Here is a 23,351-nt window from a genome sequence, read left to right as displayed (position 1 = left end):
GTGACACGATTAATTTTTTTGAAAGAACAGTGTAAAAAATAAGGTAAAATAATTATGGAAAAAAAATGTTCACGGCGCACAGTCCCGCCGAGCTCGCGTGCAGAAGCGAACACATACGTGAGCAGCGCCCACTAATGAAAACGGTGTTAAAACCACACATGTGAGGTATCGCCACGATCAGTAGAGTGAGAGCAATAGTTCTAGCCCTAGACGCCCTCTGTAACAACCCTCTGTAACAAAAAAAATAAGTTTTTAACTTGTAAACAATAAATCTCAGTAAGAGGCTTGGTCCTTAAGTGGTTAAAACATAACACTAGGTAAACAACTACACACACAGTTAAATAATAAGTTCACCTTTAGGAGCATGTTACACCCATAGTTAGATGGGTGTAACATAGGGAATTAGATGACCAGAACTGTGAGCCAGTCGGGCTGTATTGCACTATACAGTGCTGGTAGCTTATCTACAGAACAAGACACTAGAGTAAAAATTGTTGTGACTTTATCAGTGTGGTGATGCATCTTTGTTAAGTCAGCAGGCTGGGCCTGGGTTGGTGGCCAAGCTGTCTACAGGGTAGACAATGGAGGTCACTTACCTGACTGTGTTGTTTGATAGAGGTGTTAGGATAACAAGACTTACGACACAATATTGCAAATGCACCAAATTTCACCTACGTGTATTTCAACAATGTATTTTACTGTTTACCTTCAGTTTAGAGGGATTTTAATCTCATGTTTGTTGCCGAGGCATCACCTTGTTTGCAGCACATTGGCAAGTGTGTTATGGATAAAGTGATTGCCAACAAGAGTTGCTTAGTAGCATGAAATTAGTGTTCTTTAGTTCTAACACCACATCATTTGGAGCCATACTCCATATGTTAACATAAATCCATGTGAAAAGAGAAGGGCTGAAAAAACATGCTTTTACTACAGAGGCTCCCTTTATTGCTGGTGCTAGGTACTTGTTTACGGTCGCTACGGAGTCCGCCAGCTCCCAACGGCTCAGCGGGAGATCTCTCCGCTGATCACCGCTGAGCCGGCGGATGGCAAGTCCCTCTCTGCTCACTGAGCGGGGAGGGGCTTGTGTAACGCCGCTGTCTCCTATGGAGAGATCTGATGAAAACGGACAGCATGTCCGTTTTCATCAGATCTCATCCGATCCGCCATGGACGGATGGGGACGTATCGACATCCGTCTGATTTTGGCGGATCGGGTCGGATGTCAGCGGACATGTCTCTGCATGGAGTGGGCGTTCAGTTCCGCCGTCAAAACTGACAGGGGCCTAAAGCATTTAAGGCAAAGCAATAGTGTATGTGAATATGTGAAATTTCTCCCTCTTGTGACACACTGATACTCTCCTCTCCAGAAACCTGCTACTGCTCTTTCCCCTACCCGAGCTAGAACAACTTTCCCAATGGGTCCACTTACATGGAAGCATGTGATCTCCACCAATGTAGAAATGCTCATGTCTAGCTGACAATCAGTAGGTCCTAGCACAGTCACCTGATGGATGACATGACGTCACTGCTCCCGCTAAACTCCGACACCTTGAACGAGCAAATTGTTTCTTTTTAAAAGAAATCCAGACAGTTTCTCTGATCCTCCTCTTCAGCATATTTCCTATAGCAAAGCATCTAGGCCTACAGGTGAACATCATAGGTATTTCATCTACGCTATCACTTTTTTACTTGTTTATCCCAACAAGACTTTTAATATAGGTTTATGTTAACATTTGAGTACAGGTTCACTGGAAAGAGAATTTCCATACCAAATTTATTTACCACTTGATTGCGTACAAAACGTTCTTCTTAATTTATTTTTGTTGATAAACGTCTAGAGAACACTAGTTTAGAAGAAGCACCTGGAAAATGTTGAGCTACAAAAAAATACAGAGGCAAATCTTGAATGCCTAAGACTGTCCATGGAAATCAATATGCAAATATGCCTTTGCTGTGCTGATCAGATGACTGCAGTTTACCAAATGGTTATTGCATGCAAGAGCAATTAAGTACTGTAGCTACACACCTTCTTTATAGTATATTGGTTTTTCCAGCATTACACACAGGACATGTTTAAGGGGGTTGTAAAGGTTTGTTTTTTATTTTCTAAATAAGTTCCTTTAAGCTAGTGCACTGTTGGTTCACTTACCTTTTCCTTCGATTTCCCTTATAAATGTTTTTTTTCTTTGTCTGAATTTCTCACTTCCTGTTCCTCCTCAGTAAGCTGTTCAGTAAGCTGTTCTGACTGACTATTGTTATGGAAATATTATATTACCTCACTTAAATAGTTAAAATAAGCGATTTAAACCCTTTTGTCTATATAAAAATTAAAACAAAGAATAGCGGTGCAAAAAATAGAAAATTATTACATTTATTGGTACAGAAAAGAAACTTGTATTAATCTGATATTCGTAACAGTAACATAAATGATACCACCTCTAAAACAAAGATGTTACCGATAATACACAATAATACAAATAGGAATATTGTGTAGTGCACATCAGTAAATCAGGACAAGTCGTAGGAAAGGAAAAATTACAGAGATAAAGAAAATTAATGATTAGAAATTACCAAATATCCCTAGGTGATGTTACAGGTATAGTGTTGCCAGGTCACAAGGATAACTAAGGCCTAACTCAGATATGGTTACAATGGACATTCACAGACTCCTAATGTACTCTTATGCCGCGTACACACGATCAGTCCATCGATGAGAACGGACCGATGGACCGTTTTCATTGGTTAACCGATGAAGCTGACTGATGGTCTGTCGTGCCTACACACCATCGGTTAAAAAAGCAATCGTGTCAGAACGCGGTGACGTAAAACACAACGACGTGCTGAAAAAAACGAAGTTCAATGCTTCCAAGCATGCGCCGACTTGATTCTGAGCATGCGTGGATTTTTAACCGATTGTTGTGCCTACTAAGGAATCCATCGGTTAAATTTAAAGCAAGTTGGCTTTTTTTTAAATAACCTATGGGGCCCACACACGATCGGTTTTGACCGATGAAAACGGTCCATCAGACCGTTGTCCTCTGTTTAACCTATCGTGTGTACGAGGCCTTAGGCAAAATCTTAAGATAGAAGGGAGAGAGGGGGGGGGAGAGAGGGAGGGTGAGAGAGCGAGATATTACGTCACCATGTGGGTCAGGTCTTCATCTCCCGGGAAGAGTAAAGAGATGGAGAAAAGGGAATACATTACAGAGAGATCCTACGTCACCATGTCTCATTCAGATCAGATCCTCAGGCCAAAAAGGGCTGAGCTATGGGGCTGCATTCTGATATATACACACCTTTGTAAAACCCCACCACTCCTCAACCCCCCTTCCATATGCTAAAAACTGCTACATTGAGTCAATGGGGTGAGGGGTGGAGGGGTGTGGGACTTAAGCCAGGACACCAGCTACCATTTTAGGATCAAGATCTTCCTGTCCCTTTGTCACCTCCCACCTCCTTTGAAGTACCATCCATATACCAACAACTGGTCAGATAAGAAGCTTTTGTCAGATGAAATTCCACAGCACACATTAATAATAAAGTCTTGTAAAAAACATATACATCTTTTTGTTATAAATATGGATTTCAAACATCTCAACCACACTATCCACCGCTTGGATGATGGTGGAAAGCGTACTTAGGAGAAACAGGAAGTAAGAAATTCAGACAAAGAAAAAAAAACATTTAGAAGGGAAATCGAAGGAAAAGGTAAGTGAACCAACAATGCACTAGCTTAAAGGAACCTATTTAGAAAAAAAAAAAAAAAAACCTTTACAACCCCTTTAATCAAAAATAGTATATTACATATTTTTCTTGGTATGTGAACATGTACCAAAGTAACATCTTCATTAGCAAAGTATTCCCTGCTAATTATAAAGCAACCGATGACCATGTGTGACTAACACACCTCTTCATATGACTGATTTATTCTGTATGTGCCATGCTGTTAATATAAAAATGTATGTCTGTGTTTGACAGGTACTAGAAAGTTTCAAGATCATGGACTACAGTCTACTACTTGGCATTCATGTACTTGACAATACATCCAAAGACAAGGAAGGAGAGACATCTCACTATTCTATAGACAACAAGCGACCGTCAGTACAAAAAGTTCTGTACTCCACTGCACTGGAGTCTATACAAGGACCAGGAAAAGCTGTTGACGCTGTTATTAGCGAGGACACGTGAGTTATATATGAAATTGTTTAAAACTTTCTTTTAACCAGTTCAACTCTAGAGCATTTTTTTTCCATTTTTGCACACATGTAAAAATATAAATTTTTGGCAATAAACCCCCAGAACATTATATAATATAATGATAGTTGCAAATATTTATGTATCTAATGAAGAAATGGCTGCACACCATTGTTTATTTTAAAAATACTTTATTGAAGTTTCCCAATGTGACACCACGGGACACCAACAGGCTGCATGGTAGACACATTTTACACACTAAAAATGTGCTTAATCATTAATGATTAATTAAAAAATATAAAAGATGATATTGTGTTGAGTAAATAGACACCCAACATGTCAAGTCTTAAAACTTTTGTTCTTTTCTCTTTTTTTTTTGCTATCCTCCGAAAAGGGTTAACTAACCACTGTGTTATAGCATTGGCCAGGTGACCTGTACTTGTTTTGTAGACGTAAGGGGTCTAACAGCCCCTCACACCATCTAACTGAGCGCAGATCTGCTCGGTTTGATGTGTCCCCTGGCTGAAACCGGAAGTGACTAAATCATCGACTCTTCTGGTTTTATTGTCTATTTGTGAGATCAAGGCATGGATTTGCTTCGCTCTCCCCTCCTCCTGGGGGATTGTGGTTCCAGGCTCACGGTAAGAGCTGGAGAGCCCGGGAATCACAGGAGGCAGGCTGCCAAACTGAAGGGGGCACTACACTCCCCTATCGGCTCTGTGAAAGGGATCGGTGGCTAGAGAGCTGCTGTATCACTTTAATTTTCAAGCCGGGAGCCGGCTGAAGAAAGCCCACACAAAGTGATGGTTGCCATCAGCTTGTGATTAAAGGTCTACTCTTTGGACGTACGTAGTATGCCCAAAGTGCTAAACTAGTTAGGCAACAATGCTTCACACAAAAGAGCATTTTTGACAATATTGGTATAGCCGCAAATTAAAACTCTTAACTGCAATTTATGAATGGAAAAGCATCAAAAGCTTGTTCAACTATGTTGGTCTTGCTGCCATCTGACAGGTTTAAATACCGTAACTTTATTTTATGATCACTTGAAAATCACTAACTGTGTTTCCAAAACACACATGGCAGCCAACATATTCCACTCAGTACATATTTCCTAGAAATCTCCAAACATAAATGTGTACTAAGAATAGCTTCTTTACTGATCCTAGTTGCTGGGAAAAGATCGCCTTATTCAGTAATATGCCTTGCAACAAAGAAAAGCCAACATTAATTCATTCAGTAGTGCTAGTTAATGGAAGACTAGCAGATACTGTAAACATAGGCTGCCTTTAAGTGATAAGTACTATATACTTTTCTGCTGGAGGAATATCATGTATATTATACTCATAAACTGTTTTATGGACACATACTGTATCTGTGATTATAATTATGCTGCAATAAAGACTATTAGCCGGATTCAGGTAGAGCGGTGCTTCTTTAGGTCGGCGTAGCGCATCCCATTTGCACTACGCCGACGTAATATAGTAAGGCAAGTACTGTATTCACAAAGCACTTGCCTCCTAAGTTACGTCGGCGTAGCGCAAATGGCCCGGCGTAACCCCGCCTAATTCAAAATAGGCAGGTAGGGGGCGTGTTGTATGGTAATGAATCGTGACCCCATGTAAATGAAGGCCGTTCGTACGGAGCATGTGCGCGCATGCTCAGAATCACGTCGGAAATACTCAATGCTTTCGACGTGAACATCACCTACGCCCAGCCCCATTCACGTACGACTTACATAAACAACGTAAAATTCGACGGCACTTCCGACGTCCATACCTTGCATGGGCTGCGTCATCTTTTTGGTGGTTTATCTTTACGCCTGAAAAACAACTTACGTAAACGGCGTAGCTTACTGCGACGGGCGTGCGTACATTCGTGAATAGGCGTATCTTGCTCATTTACATATTCTAGGCGTAAATTAACGTACACGCCCCTAGCGGCCAGCGTAAATAGGCAGCTAAGATACGACGGCGTAGGAGACCTACGCCGGTCGTATCTTAGCAACTGAGAAGCGTATCTCATTTTGAGAATACACTTAAAGATACGACGGCGCGGATTCGGACTTACGACGGCGTATCTACTGATACGCCGTCGTAAGTCTTAGTGAATCGGCTATATATCTGTTTATCTATTGAAAGCATGCTAACGCAGTATAGAAAATGTTACCTTTTATCATCTTTGTTCCCGAGACACATGATATCCAAAAGTGAATTTCAGAATTAACTGAGGTTGAATAAGGTTAAAAATGTATGTTTATAAAAGTGCATCAGTATAGTATACTGTAAAAAAACACATATTTGTAAATGTCAAACCAGAATATCTTTCTTTACAATTTACATATGACAGCATGCTGGGCTAATATTTTTTTCTAATTTTATAGGATGGGTGGCATTCCTGCGAAAAACCACAGAGGTGAACGGGTACTCCTTTTCATGGGCATCATTGACATTCTGCAGTCCTATAGGTAAGTATAATGCCGCGTACACACGACCATTTTGAATAGTCTATAAAAAAGTTTTTTTCAGCCCGATTCTTGTTAAGCCGGCCTTGCCTACACACGATCTTGAAAAAAAAAAATGCTCGAGCAAAGCATGGTGATGTACAACACAAACAACGGCACTATAAAGGGGAAGTACCATTCAGACGGTGCCACCTTTTGGGCTGCTTTTGCTGATTTTGTGTTAGTAAAAGTTTGGTGAGAGACGATTTGCGCTTTTAAGTCTTCGTGCTTTTCAGTCTGTTACAGCGTGACGAATGTGCTATCTCCATTACGAACGCTAGTTTTACCAGAACGAGCGCTCCCGTCTCATAACTTGCTTCTGAGCATGCGCGTTTTTTTCACGTCGTTAAAACCTACACACGACCATTTTTTTACGGCGTGACAATTTAGAGCATGTTCTAAATTTTTATTGCCCATTTTTCACGTCGCAAAAAATGCTCTGGAGCCCACACACGATCGTTTTTAATGACATAAAAAAAAAAAACATTTTTTACATTGTGAAATACGGTCGTGTGTATGCGGCATAAGGAATTTGAATGAACAGATTTCACACCCTCAACTTGCAGTGCCATAACAGTTCTCTTTATCGCTATACTTTTATGTTCCAGTACTCTTCCCCAGTCTTGTATAACAACATCTTATGCATAGAATGGATACAATTTTTATTTATTTTTTATTGTTTCCAGGTTGATAAAGAAGTTAGAACATTCGTGGAAAGCGTTAGTTTATGATGGGGTAAGTTTTTGTCAATTTGTACAGAAGTTTTTCTGATAAACAATTGTAATTGTTTCCTCCTTATGAATCTACACTAAGTGAAAAACCCTCTATAAATGGAGGATGAATGAAAGGTCCGCCTCCTCCATTCATACAGCAATTCTCATTCATGAAAGCTGTAATACAGCTTTCATGAATGGAGGAAAGGGCAGGCATAGTTGGCATTCTTGACGAGTGCCTGTGACAGGTCCTTCAGCTCTTTGCATGTGGTTGCGGCACAATGGTGCTGCATTTAGGGGTTAAAACAGTTGGTGAGGAGGTGACATATTGCCTCTTCATCACCTATCAAATGCCTCTGAAAAGCAATTCGAGAGGTTGCTAGCTGTTCCTTGAGCAATGAGCAGTTTCTGCCTCTTCCCACTGACACCAATGACATTTAGCTTTCTGTAAAGGGGTAATTCTTCCCAATGACCACATGTGTAAGGAGCATTCTTCCACTGACCATCACACTAACGTTCCATGAGTTGTAGATATAGTCATTGTTAGCAGTCCCTGAGACTCCTCTGTGTTGAAAAACTAGAGAAAGGTCGAAATGATCAGCTTTTATTTATTCATGTAAAAACGTGTAAAAAAATTTAAAACACTGTTGCTGTAACTGGAGTGTGGCTTCAGTTGGTTAGCGTATCTAAATCTGTATCTACATCTAACACCCCCTACCCTAGACTGACTGTCCAAAGGTACACCTATGCTCCTTCATCCAGATTCGGAGCACTTTAATACAGGAGGTGTGTTTCTGGCCAGATCACCAGGAGAAAACAGAGGGGAAAGGTAAAAAAAACAAATGCAGCCACCGCATCTAAGGATTGCTAAGCTGCAATATATTACATTTTTGATCTTGGGTTTAATAACGCTTTACGGGGCCCATAAACATTTGAAATGTAATGCTCAATAAGCTAGTAAATGATCCAATACCTCATTTGTGCTTTGACAGGTGACATATCTTGAGGAAAGAATAGATCATCCAGGATTGATTTTTCTGGATTGCCACTATATTTTGGGGAGATAAGGCCAGTGCCAGAGGTTAAAAAAAAAAGGAAGCATAGGGAACAGTGGTATAAAAATATGTTTTGAGGTATACCACCAGTAAATCACCCAATCCAGTGCCGGGACAAGTACACCTAAAGCCCAGGGAAAACTTGCCAAACTGTGCCCCCCCAAGATGTATCAGCATTATGGGTAAGTAAACCCCACCCCCTCCCCCCCAAGAAAAAAATATAAAAAATTGGGCACTAATCTGCATGATTATCCCCTAAGCATAAATTCTCCCTCCCAGTACAAATCCACCCCCCTCCTAGCCACAAATATCCCCTCTTTTAATACAAACACCCCCCCCCCCAATCATCCCCAGTAGCACAAATCCCCCCCTACCATATCACCTCTTCTAGCACAAGCCCCCCAAATTGACCCTTCTAGCCCAAATCCTCTTCTCCCATCTCCCTCCCAACACAAATCCCCCTGAATCACCACTCCTAGCACACACCCCCAAATCCCCCCCCCCCTTAGAACATTTCTTACCCCCTGCTGCCCCCCCAAATTCCTCCTCCCAGCACCAATTCCCTGCCGGTGCACCCCCCACCTCACATGAAACCACAGTGCCCAGGGCAGCCGTCCCTCCTGCCCACCCCTTGTCCCGGCCCTGACCCAATCACTCTCATATAAGTGGGTCTCTGTGGCAAAATGGCATATAGTAAAAAAAAAAAAAAAGATGGCAGAGGTTGTCTGAATGTGGCATAAACATGCACACCATGCTAGTGTGATCATGAATGTTTAAAACAATGATCGCTTTATAGAATTATTTATTTTGTAGTTGTTGTAGATACTGTTCTGTGTATTAAGTCTGCAGTGGCTTATTTTTTATTTATATATCCTTCAAAAACATATGCTAACATTGTGCATGTGTCATTACCTTCTTCCCTCATCATCACACATGCTCCAACCTTTGCCTGTGTTTCCTTTAGTGTAAATAGCTGCCTGCCTCTTCCTTTTATGTACTCACATGAGTAATAACCTTCATCAAATCGAACGCTGCAAGGTGAGACGTCATCTTGCCAATAATGCTTTCGGCTGTAAAGTCTGTTTAGATTAGTTTGTTTTCAGGGACCTGGGTTTTATTTTTAGAAAGGTGATGCTATTAATCAACTGGAATTACTCTGTTCCAAAATGAAAAAGATTTAGATTTGCTTATTACTGTTAAGGATTGTCACTCCCATTCAAAGAAATTTCCGTCACATAAAGCCAGATGGATACATGATAGCTGTATCTAAAGCCTAGTACACACGATTGTTTTTTTTTTTTTTTCTTTCAACCCTGCAGGCTGAACAAAAAAAAATCTGAAGAGCTTGGGTGGAGATCATGTACTAACAATCTGAGGTTAGTACAGCGATCTCCCCACTGAGCTATTGTGTTCTGACAGCCGAATCCAACCCCCTCCCCCCGAACACACAGTTCACCTTTTTTTTAGTCTCGCCCCTTCAGCCGTCTTCTGTCGGACCGCCTGCCGGACACATGGTTTCTATTGAACCGGCCAATACCACCTGATATTTGGCCAGTGTCTACGTGGCTTAACTCTGCTTTCTATATAGTTCAGTCAGTCAGTCAGCAAAATGGTCATTATTCGTTCAGTATTGACCATTAAACATGTAAATCAATGGTGTCAGATAACTGATTTATTTATTCATTTATTTATTATATTTCAGGTACTTATACAGCGCAGTCAATTTACACAGTGCTTTTACATATACATTGTACATTCACATCAGTCCCTACCCTCAAGGAGCTTACACTGATGGTTTACAATTTAATTATTATTATACAGGATTTTTATAGCGCCAACATTTTGCACAGCGCTTATTTCATGAGGGCAGACCGTAAATTTACTATACAATTCAATACAGGAAGAATATGAGGGCCCTGCTCATTAGAGCTAACAATCTAGGAGGGAGGGTCAAGTGATACAAAAGGTAATAACTGTGGGGGATGAGCTGATGGAGTAAAAAATATAGACGGACAGATTGAAGTAGGGAGTTCCATAGGATGGGAAAGGCTCCGGAGAAGTCCTGGAGGCGAGCATAGGAGGAGGTAAACATTTTCTGTACTAGTCATAGGTATTGTTTATGGAAAAATGCAAATTAATACATTAGTTAGCTTATGAATAATGCAAACTGCAGCCCTGGAGTCTCTTAGAAGATGTGTATTCTTTCTGTGGTATTGGAAGATTTCTTATTAAACTTCCAAGATCAGATTGCCCAAGCATACATGCTTATATCAATTCAAGAGGAAATGAGAACAGAGGAAGATACCTCCATTGTCTGCTTATCTAGGGGAGTAAGTTGCAATGGGCAGAGAAGGTCCAATACACTGTAGGTAGGCTGTGGTAGCTTACAGTGCCTTATATTGCCCATTAACCTTAACATTTTACATCTATTCAGCAATACAGGTTTGTTTTAAACATGTGAACATGTGAATATATTTCTGTATCTCTCTCTCTCTCTCTCTCTCTGTATTCCTATTAATGCTATATTTTGCCGTATCCCATAGCTTTTAAGCCCTGTACACACGATCGGTTTGTCCGATGAAAACAGACCGATGGATTGTGTGGGCCCCATCGGTTTGTTTTCCATTAGTGAAAAAAAAAGAAGATGTTTAAAATTTTTCCTATGGATAAAAAAACGATAGAAAAAAACGATCGTCTGTGTGGAAGTCCATCTGTCAAAAATCCATGCATGCTCAGAATCAAGTCGACGCATGCTCGGAAGCATTGAACTTAATTTTTCTCAGCACGTTGTAGTGTTTTACGTCACCACGTTTTGGCACGGTCGGATTTTTGACTGATGATGTGTAGGCAAGACTGATGAAAGTCAGCTTCATTGTATATCTGATGAAAAAATCCATCGGATTAGATTCCATCAGATATCCGATCGTGTGTACGAGGCTTAATAGATACTTCCCCAAGTCACAGGCCATATGACTCTTCTTTTTTTTTTTTCTTCCTTGACAGAATCTTTTTTTTTTTTTTTTTTTACCGTTAGTCTGTACACTGGACTTATTTTATAAGACTCTCCCGAGGGAGCCAAGGGAAAATCTTGTATAACAGGATTTGCTATCACAGGAATTTCATTGGGGGAAAATCGTTCTCATGGGCTTATCAAAGGAATTTGCATTAGCTGGATTTACTGTTTTATAACATAGATGCCTGTTCCTTTCTTTCTAGGACACAGTGTCAGTCCACAGGCCAAGTTTCTATGCAGGCAGGTTTCTGAAGTTTATGAATTCCAAGGTCTTCAAAAGGGTCCAAGGTATGGAACATCAGCGTCATCACTTTTCTTGAAGATGATACCAGAGAATTGCGAGGGGAAAAGGTGGTCACATGATTTCATACAAACCAGAACCATCTTTAGACGCAATATCAGAGGTGGATCTTTACTGTACTCATGCATGTGATAATCTATGCTTCCAAAACATTGCTAAATTAGCCTGCACCAGAATGGTTCACACCACTAGAATAGAAAATCTTAGTTACCAGTTATTGATATACTCTTAAGTATAGAAAGGACTGTACCAACACCAAGTCATTTTCCAGTGACTTATATTGTACCTAATATAGCTTGCACCCTGTGGAAGAAAACATGCTTTCTTACAATAACTTCTATATCACACATGATCAGGAAGAAGTTTTTGTTTTCATTGAAATATAAAAATGTATAGTTTAATTACCTCTGCACAATAGTTTTTTTTTTTTTTTAGTTTTTTTGTTATTATTTGGATTAAAACAAATGATAGTGTAATTTCCAAGTAATATTTGCCAGGTCTGCCAGACTGTGTATGAGCTGAGACTCATTTATATGAGCAGCACTTACCTGAACACTGTCAAGCAAAAAAGCTGTTGACCAGCCAAGTCTAACCCCTCCCACTGCTTCTGTTTTATGCTGGTGCCCTAGGAGGATGGAAGTTTTTTCTCTATTAAGTCTATTACTAGAAGTTTTGTTTTCTTTATTTTGTTCTTTAATTAAATCAAGATATCATCTGCATGCTGCTGAGCTGGGTTTTATTTTCAGCTATGAGGATCAGCTAATCCTTGGCGCTGTCTTGGAGGCTGTTCAGGCCCCACTGGGCTGAAGAACATGGATCCTGCCTGGAATGTGTCCTCTCTAGGCAATGCTATCTGCAAGTGGCGCTTCCCAGCCCCTTTACTTACAGTGTTGGTTAGCCAGAGCAATTTCTGGTTTCAGACACATAGAACAGTCTCTAGTATGACCCAGTCTCTGTGGACTCTGAGTGCACCATTTTTGCTGCGCAACAGGGGCTACTGCATTGTTTGTAACGTTGAACACCAATTTTAATTTGCTATGGTTTTCTAAAAAAAGTCAGCTGCCCCCCGCTGTGGATCCAGTGATATTCCACTTTAACAAAATACTGAGATCTTGAGAGACAGGGGACTCTCTGTGATTCTCACACTTCCAAAAGCTAAGAAATCTACCTCTTGTATTCTCTGCCCTTGTATATTGAAGGCTTATTTTGCATTGTGCGGTAAAGAAAATTGCATCCCAGTAAGTACTCTGTGGGACGAATCCTGCCCTTTTTATAATTAGGACTGGATCATTATTTGAACCATCAAGGGTCAAATCTCGGCTATTGTATTCTTATTTAAAAGATTTCATTTTTTTGTTCACAACCTTTGCACATGGTATCTTCACAGCCTGTGAGATATCAATTTGGTTCTTGTCAGCACGTTCAAAAGACCACCTTTTCAACCTAATAAGGATATTCCCCTTTTCCACTTTCAATGTGTTCCTCGTTGCCATAACCTCGGCAGGACTTGTGTCTGAGCTGGCAGCCTTATGCCGGGTACACACCTTTAAGAAAATCGGGCGAACATTTTCATCCGAGGAATGATCGTGAAATTTTCTAATAGTGTGTACACAACTTTCGACAGCCAGTTCCAACCTTCCGAATTAAAATTTCCAAAGAGACCAGCTCCAAAAAAAAAAATTTGTGGAGCTGGAGCGTCACCATAACGCAACGATGAACAAAAAATGTCCAAAATTAATCCTTAGTTAAAAAAAACTAAATAATATAAATAATATATAAATCATAATAAATTGTTCAGAAAAGTCCATAAATTTGGAGTATGAAAAATCCTCCAAACTGTGTCACTGCACCATGTTGGAACCTTCATCTATGAAAATTCCATTTACCAGATTCTATGGCCTCCAAATTATAGCCGGGTCTTTTCAGGCATGTGTGAATAATCCCCTTAGGACATGTTATCCAATTCAGAAAAAAACATTCACAGATTTCTTAATGTATTGCTATTAAACTTCCAGACTAGCAATTTTATAACTCAGAATAGAAACAAAAGACTCCTCTGTTGTATTAAAACGCAGAATTCATACTTAAAAGGACAAACTCACATTGCCATTGTTTGTGAGTATTAAGAACTGAAATCCCACCAATACAGCAAATACGTAACTTCTCAGTCAGCAGAATGCCAGCGGTCAGTGTGCACACAGTATGACATAGGTAAGGCCCACCCCACTAGTTTCATCTAACGACTTCTATAAGAGCATGTCTGTTTCTTCTGTTTTGTTTTGAGTGGCAAACTGGTTTAATTTATCTATATGAAACTAGCTGCACAATGTCAACTTATTGACACACATTTACACTCACTTTGCAGCTTTAAAGTCTTCACCTTCCAAACGACGGTGCAATTCAATCCCAGCTTTGAAGTCTTCATCACAGGAGATACTGTCTCCCAGCAATCAAGAATGGTCAGAAGAGAAAAACATAAAATTAGCGGAGGGACAGAGCTTCAGCAGTCTGGATGAAGAGGGTAAGAAACACTGGAACACACAAGGTATTGCAATCTGAAGCAAATAAGTGAGCAGTCCGTTCATTCTAATAACGTCTATGTAAACCTGACCATAGACATGAGATGGCAGTCAAACATCAAAATAGGAAAGTGTGCAGAAACTAGGAACAGCAACTACATTTTTTTTTTTCAACTACATTTTAAGGAAATAATAGTAATCTGGTGGTAAAATCCAAAGTGGTATATATTCCCCTGATTATAAGAGTACAGAATGTTGCATGTTATCCATAGACATATCAGTAGTCCAACCAAAAGCTGCTGGATTGAGTGCCATACTTCCTATTCCAAGGTTACCTTTACAGTAAGAAATGAATTGCGTTTGTCAGTCTGCACCTTTCAACAGTACTTTATCTCATTAAATACAGTACAAGGTTGGAAACCAGAGCAGCAACATACTGTATGCCTGTGGCAATGATATGATTTAGCCACTTCACTGAATGTCTGTGCACGTTACTGTTCCATCAGTGCCTTTTGCCTAACTGTTTTGTTTATCACCTTTTGTTTTTTCACTTTTAAAACTTTTATGTTTTTTTTAAAGGTTTTCCCCACCCCAAAAAACACCACATGATATACAAAAAAAGCATTGTGGATTTGTGCCTATTCTGACACATTGTCAGGAATGAGAGGAATATTGAAGTATCTGCTTGATACTTAGTGCATATGGCTTAGAATAGTATGGGGCCTGCACCCTTGAGGCCCTCCTGCTATTGATATACCAGCCGATATGCCTGGCGTTTCTTCATTACTATTTTAAAGCGATTCATTAAATTAAATACAGCAGCAGGAGCTATTGGCAAGCACAGCACGAGTGCCCCCATAGCAAGTGGCTTGCTATGGGGGCACTAGGCGGGGGGAGCGCTGGTGGGGGACCCGAGAAGGATTTGGGCTACTCTGTGCAATACCATTAAAAAAGGTGCAAAACGCAGAGTTTTTAACCCCTTTTTTGTTGTTAAAAGCACCCCGCTAGCGGTCAAAAAGTGCAGCTTAACCACTTAAGGACCGCCTCCTGCACATTTACGTCGGCAGAATGGCATGGCTGGGCACAGGCATCCTCTTTAAGTGCCCAGCCGTGGGTCACGCACACCCGTGGCCTGGTCCGAAGCTCCGTGACCGCGGCCGCTGGACCCGCGGACCCAATCGCCGCCGGTGTCCCGCGATCGGTCACAGGAGCTGAAGAACGGGGAGCGGTGTGTGTAAACACACCTTCCCCATTCTTCACAGTGGCAATGTCACTGATCGTCTGTTCCCTGATATAGGGAAAGGCAATCAGTGACGTCACATGTCCAGCCCCGCCCCCCTACAGTTAGAAACACATATGAGGTCACACATAACCCCTACAGCGCCCCCCTAGTGGTTAACTCCTAAACTGTACTGTCATTTTCACAGTAAACAATGCATTTTTATAGCATTTTTTGCTGTGAAAATTACAGTGGTCCCAAAAATGTGTCAAAATTGTCCGATGTGTCCGCCATAATGTCACAGTCAGGAAAAAAATCGCTGATCACCGCTCTTAGTAGTAAAAAAAAAGAATATTAATAAAAATGCCATAAAACTATCCCCTATTTTGTAAACGCTATAAATTTTGCGCAAACCAATCGTTAAACGCTTATTGCAATTTATTTTACCAAAAATATGTAGAAGAATACGTATCGGCCTAAACTGAGAAAAAAAAATGTATATATTTTTTGGGGGGTATTTATTATAACAAAAAGTAAAAAATATTGCTTTTTTTTTTTCAAAATTGTCACTCTATTTTTGTTTATAGCGCAAAAAATAAAAACCGCAGTGGTGATCAAATACCACAAAAAGAAAGCTCTATTTGTGGGAAAAAAAGGACGCCAATTTTGTTTGGGAGCCACATGGCACGACCGCGCAATTGTCAGTTAAAGCGACGCAAACAGAGCTAAAGCGGTGCTATAGTGCTAATGTGGCCATGGCCCCAGTGTGAAAGGGGTCTTGATATCACTTTAAGAAAAAAACTGATCCTTGTGGATCAGCTGAAACTCATGAATAACTGATTTCTGTAAATCAGCCAGATCACAGTCACACTCAAGTCAATTAATATTTTTAAGAATCACATGTACTGTATTCATGACTTCAAGGTATGTTTGTGTTCTCATACCTTTTTGTTTTCTCCAGCATTAAATTCAAGGCATCGACCTGACCTTGTGCCAAGCACCCCTTCCTTGTTTGAAGCTGCTTCCTTAGCAACAACTATATCCACTTCCTCGTTATTTGCTGATGATCAGTATCACCATGAAGATACGATTCGCTATTCCAGCAGGTATGCAAACATGCTTGATATCCTGTAAGCCAACACTTTCTATTATGATGCATTATAGACAGTAATGTGAGAGCACCCATGTGTTTATATTAATTGTGTACGTGATAGGTGAAATAAACAACCTTAATTATATATAAAATCTGATAAACAATCCAATGCTGTGTAAATCTGAAACAATGCTACCAAGGTTTTTTTTTTCGGTACAAATGGATATTAGATTACAAATTAAGCTGCGCTGGCCCTTAAAAAGTAAATACAAAATACCATCACTGTGCTCAATACGCTAGTGAATGAATAGTAAAGTCCCAAGATAGAAATTCCAAAAAGATGAGAATATTCTGGTGTGACCATTTAGCGTCGCAGGAACAGTGAAAGTGCTCCAAAACAACTCCACACTAGTGTTAAACATGCGCCTTACCAAAAGGACTGATCCCACAAAGAGATCATAAAACACCTTGATGCCCCGCGGCACCAATTAATCCGGCCATCAGAACCCAGCAAAGATTCTTAGATGATACTGTTGGAGGAAAGAACAACCAAAAGAAATCCCATGATGTAAAAAAAATGCTGTAATTTATAAAAAAATTGCACTTACTATAGTCACATCCGCATAGATCTCAACACAATGGCACTGCCGAATCCATCATCAGTGGATTACGTCACTTGGCCGGCCCCGCCCAGCGTGATTCTCTTTAACAAGCGTTTTCAGGGGGTAGAGCCCCCAAAGTCTCAATTTTTTATTATTATTATACAGGATGTATTTAGCGCCAACAGTTTGCGAATCGCTTTACAACATGAGGGCAGATGGTACAGTTACAATGCAAATCAATACAGGAGGATTTAGAGGGCCCTGCTCGTAAGAGCTTAGGGCCAGATTCACGTACAGCGGGCGCAATTTTACGTAACCGGTTTACGTTACACCGCCGCAATTTTTCCGATTTAGTGCCCGATCCACAAAGCACTTACCTGGAAATTTGCGGCGGTGTATCGTAAACAGGTCCGGCGCAAGGCGGTCCAATTCAAATGGGGCGGGTACCATTTAAATTGGGCGCGCTCCCGCGCCGGACGTACTGCGCATGATCCCGTCGCAAATTTCCCGACGTGCTTTGCGCGAAATTACGACGCGCCAACGTTTTGTGAATCGCGACGTGAAAAAAGATTTACGCCGGGAAAAATAAAAGATTTAAAAAAAAATTCAAAAGCGACGCGGGAAAGACAGCCATACTTTTACATGGTGGAGTACTTTTACACTATGTTAAAGGTGCACTATCTTTGCGACGGAAATCTAACACTCGCGACGACGTAACGACGGGAAAAAGCTTTGTGGATCGCCGTAACTCCTAATTTGCATACCCGACGCTGGTTTACGACGCAAACTCCTCCCAGCGGCGGCCGCGGTACTGCATCCTAAGATCCGACAGTGTAAAACTATTACACCTGTCAGATCTTAGGGATATCTATGCGTAACTGATTCTATGAATCAGTCGCATGGATAGAAACAGGGATACGACGGCGTATCAGGAGAAACGCCGTCGTATCCCTTTTGTGAATTTGGCCCTTACAATCTATTTTGTATTTACTTTTAAAGGGGCAGCGCATCTTATTTTGTGTTGTCATTTTACAGCACGTCTTGTATGCAGATTGGTTTTTAGGTGCTGCAGCTACCATTTATTTATTCATTTATTTTATACTACGCACAAAATTATCTTTTGGTTATATTGTATAAATACTAAATCACATTATTATTATTATTATTATTATTATTATTATATCATCAGTACTTCTTTATTTAGGTGAATAAATCATTGCTCCCGAGCTATTTTATTTGACATAGAGCCAAGTCTAATGCCGTGAACAGACGATCGGACATTCCGACAACAAAACCGTGGATTTTTTTCCGACTGATGTTTGCTCAAACTTGTATTGCATACACACGGTCACACAAATGTTGTCGGAAATTGCGAACGTCAAGAACGCGGTGACGTACAACCTGTACGACCATGCGAGAAAAATGAAGTTCAATAGCCAGTGCGGCTCTTCTGCTTGATTCCAAGCATGCATGGAATTGTGTGCATCGGAATTGTGTACACACGGTCAGAATTTCCAACAACAAGTTTTGTTGTCGGAAAATTTGAGAGCCAGCTCTCAAATTTTTGTTGTCGGAAATTCCGACAGTAAATGTCAGATGGAGCCTACACAAGGTTGGAATTTTCAACAACAAGCTCCCATCAAACATTTGTTGTCGTAAATTCCGACCATGTGTACGCCGTGTTAGCATTGTGGGTATTCCATATCATTAGCAACTACAGATAATCTATTGTTTTCAGTCATACAGACCCTGCCTGTTATGCCGCATACACACCATCACTTTATGTGATGAAAAAAAACGACACTTTCTGTGAAGTAAAAAATGACGTTTTTGAAACTTAAATTTTCAAAGACGAAGTTGCCTACACACCATCGTTTTTCTCACAATGTTCTAGCAAAGCGAGGTTACGTTCACCACGTTTTTCCATTGAAGCTCGCTTCATAACTAGCTTCTGGGCATGCGTGGATGAAAAAACGTCGTTTTAAACGACGTTTTTGCTACACACGGTCAATTTCTGTGAAGTAAAAGTTGACGTTTTGAAAAACGACACATAAAATTGAAGCATGCTTCAATTTTTTTTGGTCGTTTTTTACAAGACATAAAACGACGTTTTCCCCCACACACGGTCATTTAAAGTGACGTTTTTAAAAACGTCATTTTTTTTCATCACATAAAACGACCGTGTGTACGCGGCATTAGACTTGCAGTGTTATGATCAGCAAAACACATCTAGACAGTGGCCACCCCCACATACATGCACAATTACAGCTCACACATACTGTAGATTTGAGGTTTTAAAATATGAGCACTCTAGTAGGATTACTTACATAAAGCTGATCACTTTCTCATCTATATCTACATAATATTAAGGGCTGGTTCACACCATGCCTGCATCTGGCTCACACAGGAATGTGCTGTGTGGTTCCTGTGCGATTCACATGAGGTTTTGTGCATTGTAATTTTAACCCATTCATTTAAAAAGTAGTGTGTGCACTACTTTTTAAAACGCACTGTAAGCGGATCGCATGGTACAAAAGCACCATGCGATCTGTTGGGGGCAAACGCACTACATTTGGGATGTCGCTAACTTTTTATTGACACCAACTGCAGATCGCAAATGTAGTGTGTTTTGCATGGGAACGCACAGCGCGATCCTGTGCGATTCAAATGCGGGTGAGGTTCCAAAGGGAATTGGTTTTCTTAGATTTTTTTATCCAATTATCACATTCGGCAACAGGTATTGAATGATCACAAGAGGGGAAACTTCCCAGTCCACTCTGCTAGCAGAGATGGCATCATAAAAGTTTTTACTGCATCAGGAGAGCTGAAAAGGGACCCGAGAAGAGGAGGATCAGGGCTGCTCTGTTCAAATCCTGAGCAGGTAAGTATAACATAAAATTAAATTTTTTTTGACTTTAACCACTTGCTTACTGGGCACTTAAACCCCCCTCCAGACCAATTTTCAGCTTTCTGCGCTGACGCACTTTGAATGACAATTGCGCGGTCATACAATACTGTACCCAAATGAAAATTTTATCATTTTTTCCCACAAATAGAGCTTTTTTTTGGTGGTATTTCATCACCTCGGCGGTTTTTATTTTTTGTTAAAAAATATTAAAAATACAGATTTTATTTTTGAATTATATTTTTTTATATTTTGTTATAAAATTTTGCAAACGTGTAATTTTTCTCCTTCATTGATGTACACTGATGAGGCTGCACTGATGGGCTGCACTGATGGGCACCGATGGGCTGCACTGATGGGCACTGATAAGGCGGCACTGGTGGGCACTGAGAGGTGACACTGAGAGGTGGCACTAAAGGGCATTGATAGGTGGCACTGGTGGGCACTGAGAAGTGGCACTGAAAGGTGGCATTGATAGGTGGCACTGATGGGTGGCAGTGATGGGCACTGATAGGCAGCACTGCTAGGTGGCATTGATAGGTGGCACTTGTGAGCATTGATAGGGGGCACTCATGGGCATTGATAGGTGGCACTGGTGAGCACTGTGGGCACTTGCAGGGGGTACTGGCAGCACAGAGGAGGCAGATGTGCCTCCTTCCTCTTGGGGACCGATGTCCCTTTCACATAAGCCACTTTAACTTTACAAGAAAATCTATTTGTTAGACTGTGCAGTTTGTTACTTCTTTTACAAAAGTTCCTGTTATTTCCTTACAATTACAATAATTAGATGGATCATTTTATTGTAAAACTTGAATTCTCCAATGTATTATTTTGGTAGATGGGTAGATGTAGTGCTTCAGATATTAAAGGCAATTCAAGCACAGCATGTAATACTTCGGACTGTGTTAAGCCATAATGAAAATCAACACATTTTTTTGTTCTAAAACTTGTGCATAGATGGAAGATGCATCAGATCAGGCAATAATGTACTGGAAAGCGTTCACCTCCTAGTTAAATGTGCAGCAAGGCATAATCCTGGGTACATTCCCAAATATGGATTGATCATCTTGAGCTGAAGTGTACCTGACAGCATCTCTCAAAGGGATGCTGCTCATTATCCAAATTAAATTAACTTTTCAGCACTAATCCTTCAGGAAAGAAAAAGACTTCTGAAACAAAATGTTCTCCCATTTGCAGAATTCTTGTCGGTTGGCATGGTAACCATAGAGAAAGTAGTGACACTGAATATTTTGGGGGAGGGAATAAAATTCACTCAGTACATGACTTCTAAGACTTTTTAATTTACTGGAAGAAGATAATAACTGCCTACCAGATATTTTACCTCAAAAGTTCGCTTTTTTCCTTAAAGATTAAAGGAAGCTACTGAATGTTTATCTAGCAATTGAATCTATATTTATAGATGCTTCCTATTCCTGATGTAAGGGGATTGTTCTATTATTAAAGTAACTGTATATACCAAAAAACAATGGCTAAGTGAGCACAGATTTTAGGTAATATGATATACAATGGCTGTGTATTGTAACTGTAAGGCCCCTTTCAAACGGGGCGGATTCTGTTTGGATCAACGAAGGGATCTGGCCGATGGTCCCCTGCTGATCAGAGTGGGTGGATGACAGGTCCGTGACTGATCAGTTTATGCAGAGCGGACACAATCTACTCTACTCTATGGGTGGCTGGGAGTAAACAGATTCCGCTTTCCTTTTACACCCAACTGCTCTCTGTGGAAGGAGGACAGATCCCCTTCCATATTTTTTTTTTTTTTAGAGGACTGGATCATATCAGAGATAGGTGGGTGCAAACGAACCAACCACATTTCTAATCATGCATGGCCAGCTTAAAGCAGTTGTAAAAAAATAAATAAAAATTATCCTGTTCCCTTAAAACACAATATACAGCATAGTGTTTGTGCAGTGTGATTTTTACCATTCTATGCTGTAAAATACCTGGTTGATCCTGCCTGTTCCTTTGTCCCCCTGTGTGTACTGACCACGGTAATCATGGCTGCTGATCCATGAGACCATGGTCTGTTTACATGCCTCGTCATCCCACTACTCTCCCTCTCCCCCTCCATTCCTGCCTGTCAGCTACTGGGTCAGTGATGTAAGAGCCAATCTGCTCCCCGCTCCTCTCCTCCTGCTGCTATTCAGTGTCACCACAGATAATTACTAGAATCCCCTCTGTTATAGGAAGGTATGTTGCACAGTGGCTTTGTTGTTTTTAATTATGCAGCTCAATACCTTATTTCAGAGTGCTGCTGTGCGGTCACGTGACTTCTCGCTGCTCTCGTCCGGGCTTACATCAGAGGTAAATCTCAGCCCTTCCCACTATAGTCCTCAGATTGGGGTAGGAGAGGGGCGGGAGGTTACATGACTACACAATGGCTCTCTGAAATAAGGTATTAAGCTGCATAATTTTAAAAGAACAAAGACACTGTGCAACATAACTTTCTATAACAGAGGGGGTTATAGCCATTAGGCACAATGGCTTTACAACCACTAGGGAAAATGAGTGCAACTTTACTTGCAAAGTGATCAGTCTATTTGCCTTTAGTAAATCAACCCCTTAGGCCCCGTACACATGGTCGGTTTGGTCCGATGACAATGAACCGAAGTTCATTTTCATCGGACCAAACCGACCATGCGTATAGGCCATCGGTCTGGTTTCCTTCGGTCCAAAATTTCTAAACATGCTTCAAAACCGAACCGATGGACCGCTGCCCCATCGGACCAAACCGATGGTTAGTACAGAAAAGCATTGGTTCAAAGCCCGCGCATCCTCAGAATCAAGTCGACGCATGCTTGGAAGCATTGAACTTCGTTTTATTCAGCACGTCGTGTGTTTGACGTCACGCGTTCTGACCCGATTGGATTTTGGACTGATGGTGTGTACACATATCAGGCCGTACGGCCACTTCAGAGGTGAACCGATGAAAACGGTCCGACGGGCCAGTCTCATCGGTTTGGTCCGACCATGTGTACGGGGCCTTAGTGTTATCAATTCAATTTGCATGTTCCTGAAGGAAATACAGATGCCAAATAGCTTACAGTTGTCACATAGCCCAAAATCATTAGACACAAATGCTATTATAATTGTCAATACACTGTATTTATCCTGTGTATACTGCACCAGATGTGTGCATCTTCATATTGTGCATGTATAATAAACACTGTAGTATAGGACTTGTCCTCCCTGCTTTATAGACACATGAATATAA

The 23,351-nt window shown here is 40.8% G+C and overlaps 1 protein-coding gene across 3 annotated transcripts in view; it reads left to right on the top strand.

Moving 5' to 3' along the window:
• Window positions 1-23,351, top strand: part of PIP5K1B (phosphatidylinositol-4-phosphate 5-kinase type 1 beta) — a 223,954-nt gene that overhangs the window by 164,574 nt on the left and 36,029 nt on the right. For all 3 annotated transcript variants that reach the window (XM_040356933.1, XM_040356941.1, XM_040356928.1), the window contains exons 8-13: window positions 3,978-4,183; window positions 6,577-6,660; window positions 7,383-7,431; window positions 11,681-11,765; window positions 14,144-14,299; window positions 16,478-16,622. In XM_040356933.1, the coding sequence (XP_040212867.1) occupies window positions 3,978-4,183; window positions 6,577-6,660; window positions 7,383-7,431; window positions 11,681-11,765; window positions 14,144-14,299; window positions 16,478-16,622 (725 nt within the window). The remainder of the gene's footprint in view (window positions 1-3,977; window positions 4,184-6,576; window positions 6,661-7,382; window positions 7,432-11,680; window positions 11,766-14,143; window positions 14,300-16,477; window positions 16,623-23,351) is intronic.

This window comes from Rana temporaria, chromosome 1, assembly GCF_905171775.1.
Source record: "Rana temporaria chromosome 1, aRanTem1.1, whole genome shotgun sequence".
In the NCBI taxonomy this organism is placed as follows: Eukaryota; Metazoa; Chordata; class Amphibia; order Anura; family Ranidae; genus Rana; species Rana temporaria.
The sequence above is the reverse complement of the archived record's forward strand: the minus strand, read 5'-3'. Positions and strand labels throughout refer to the sequence as shown.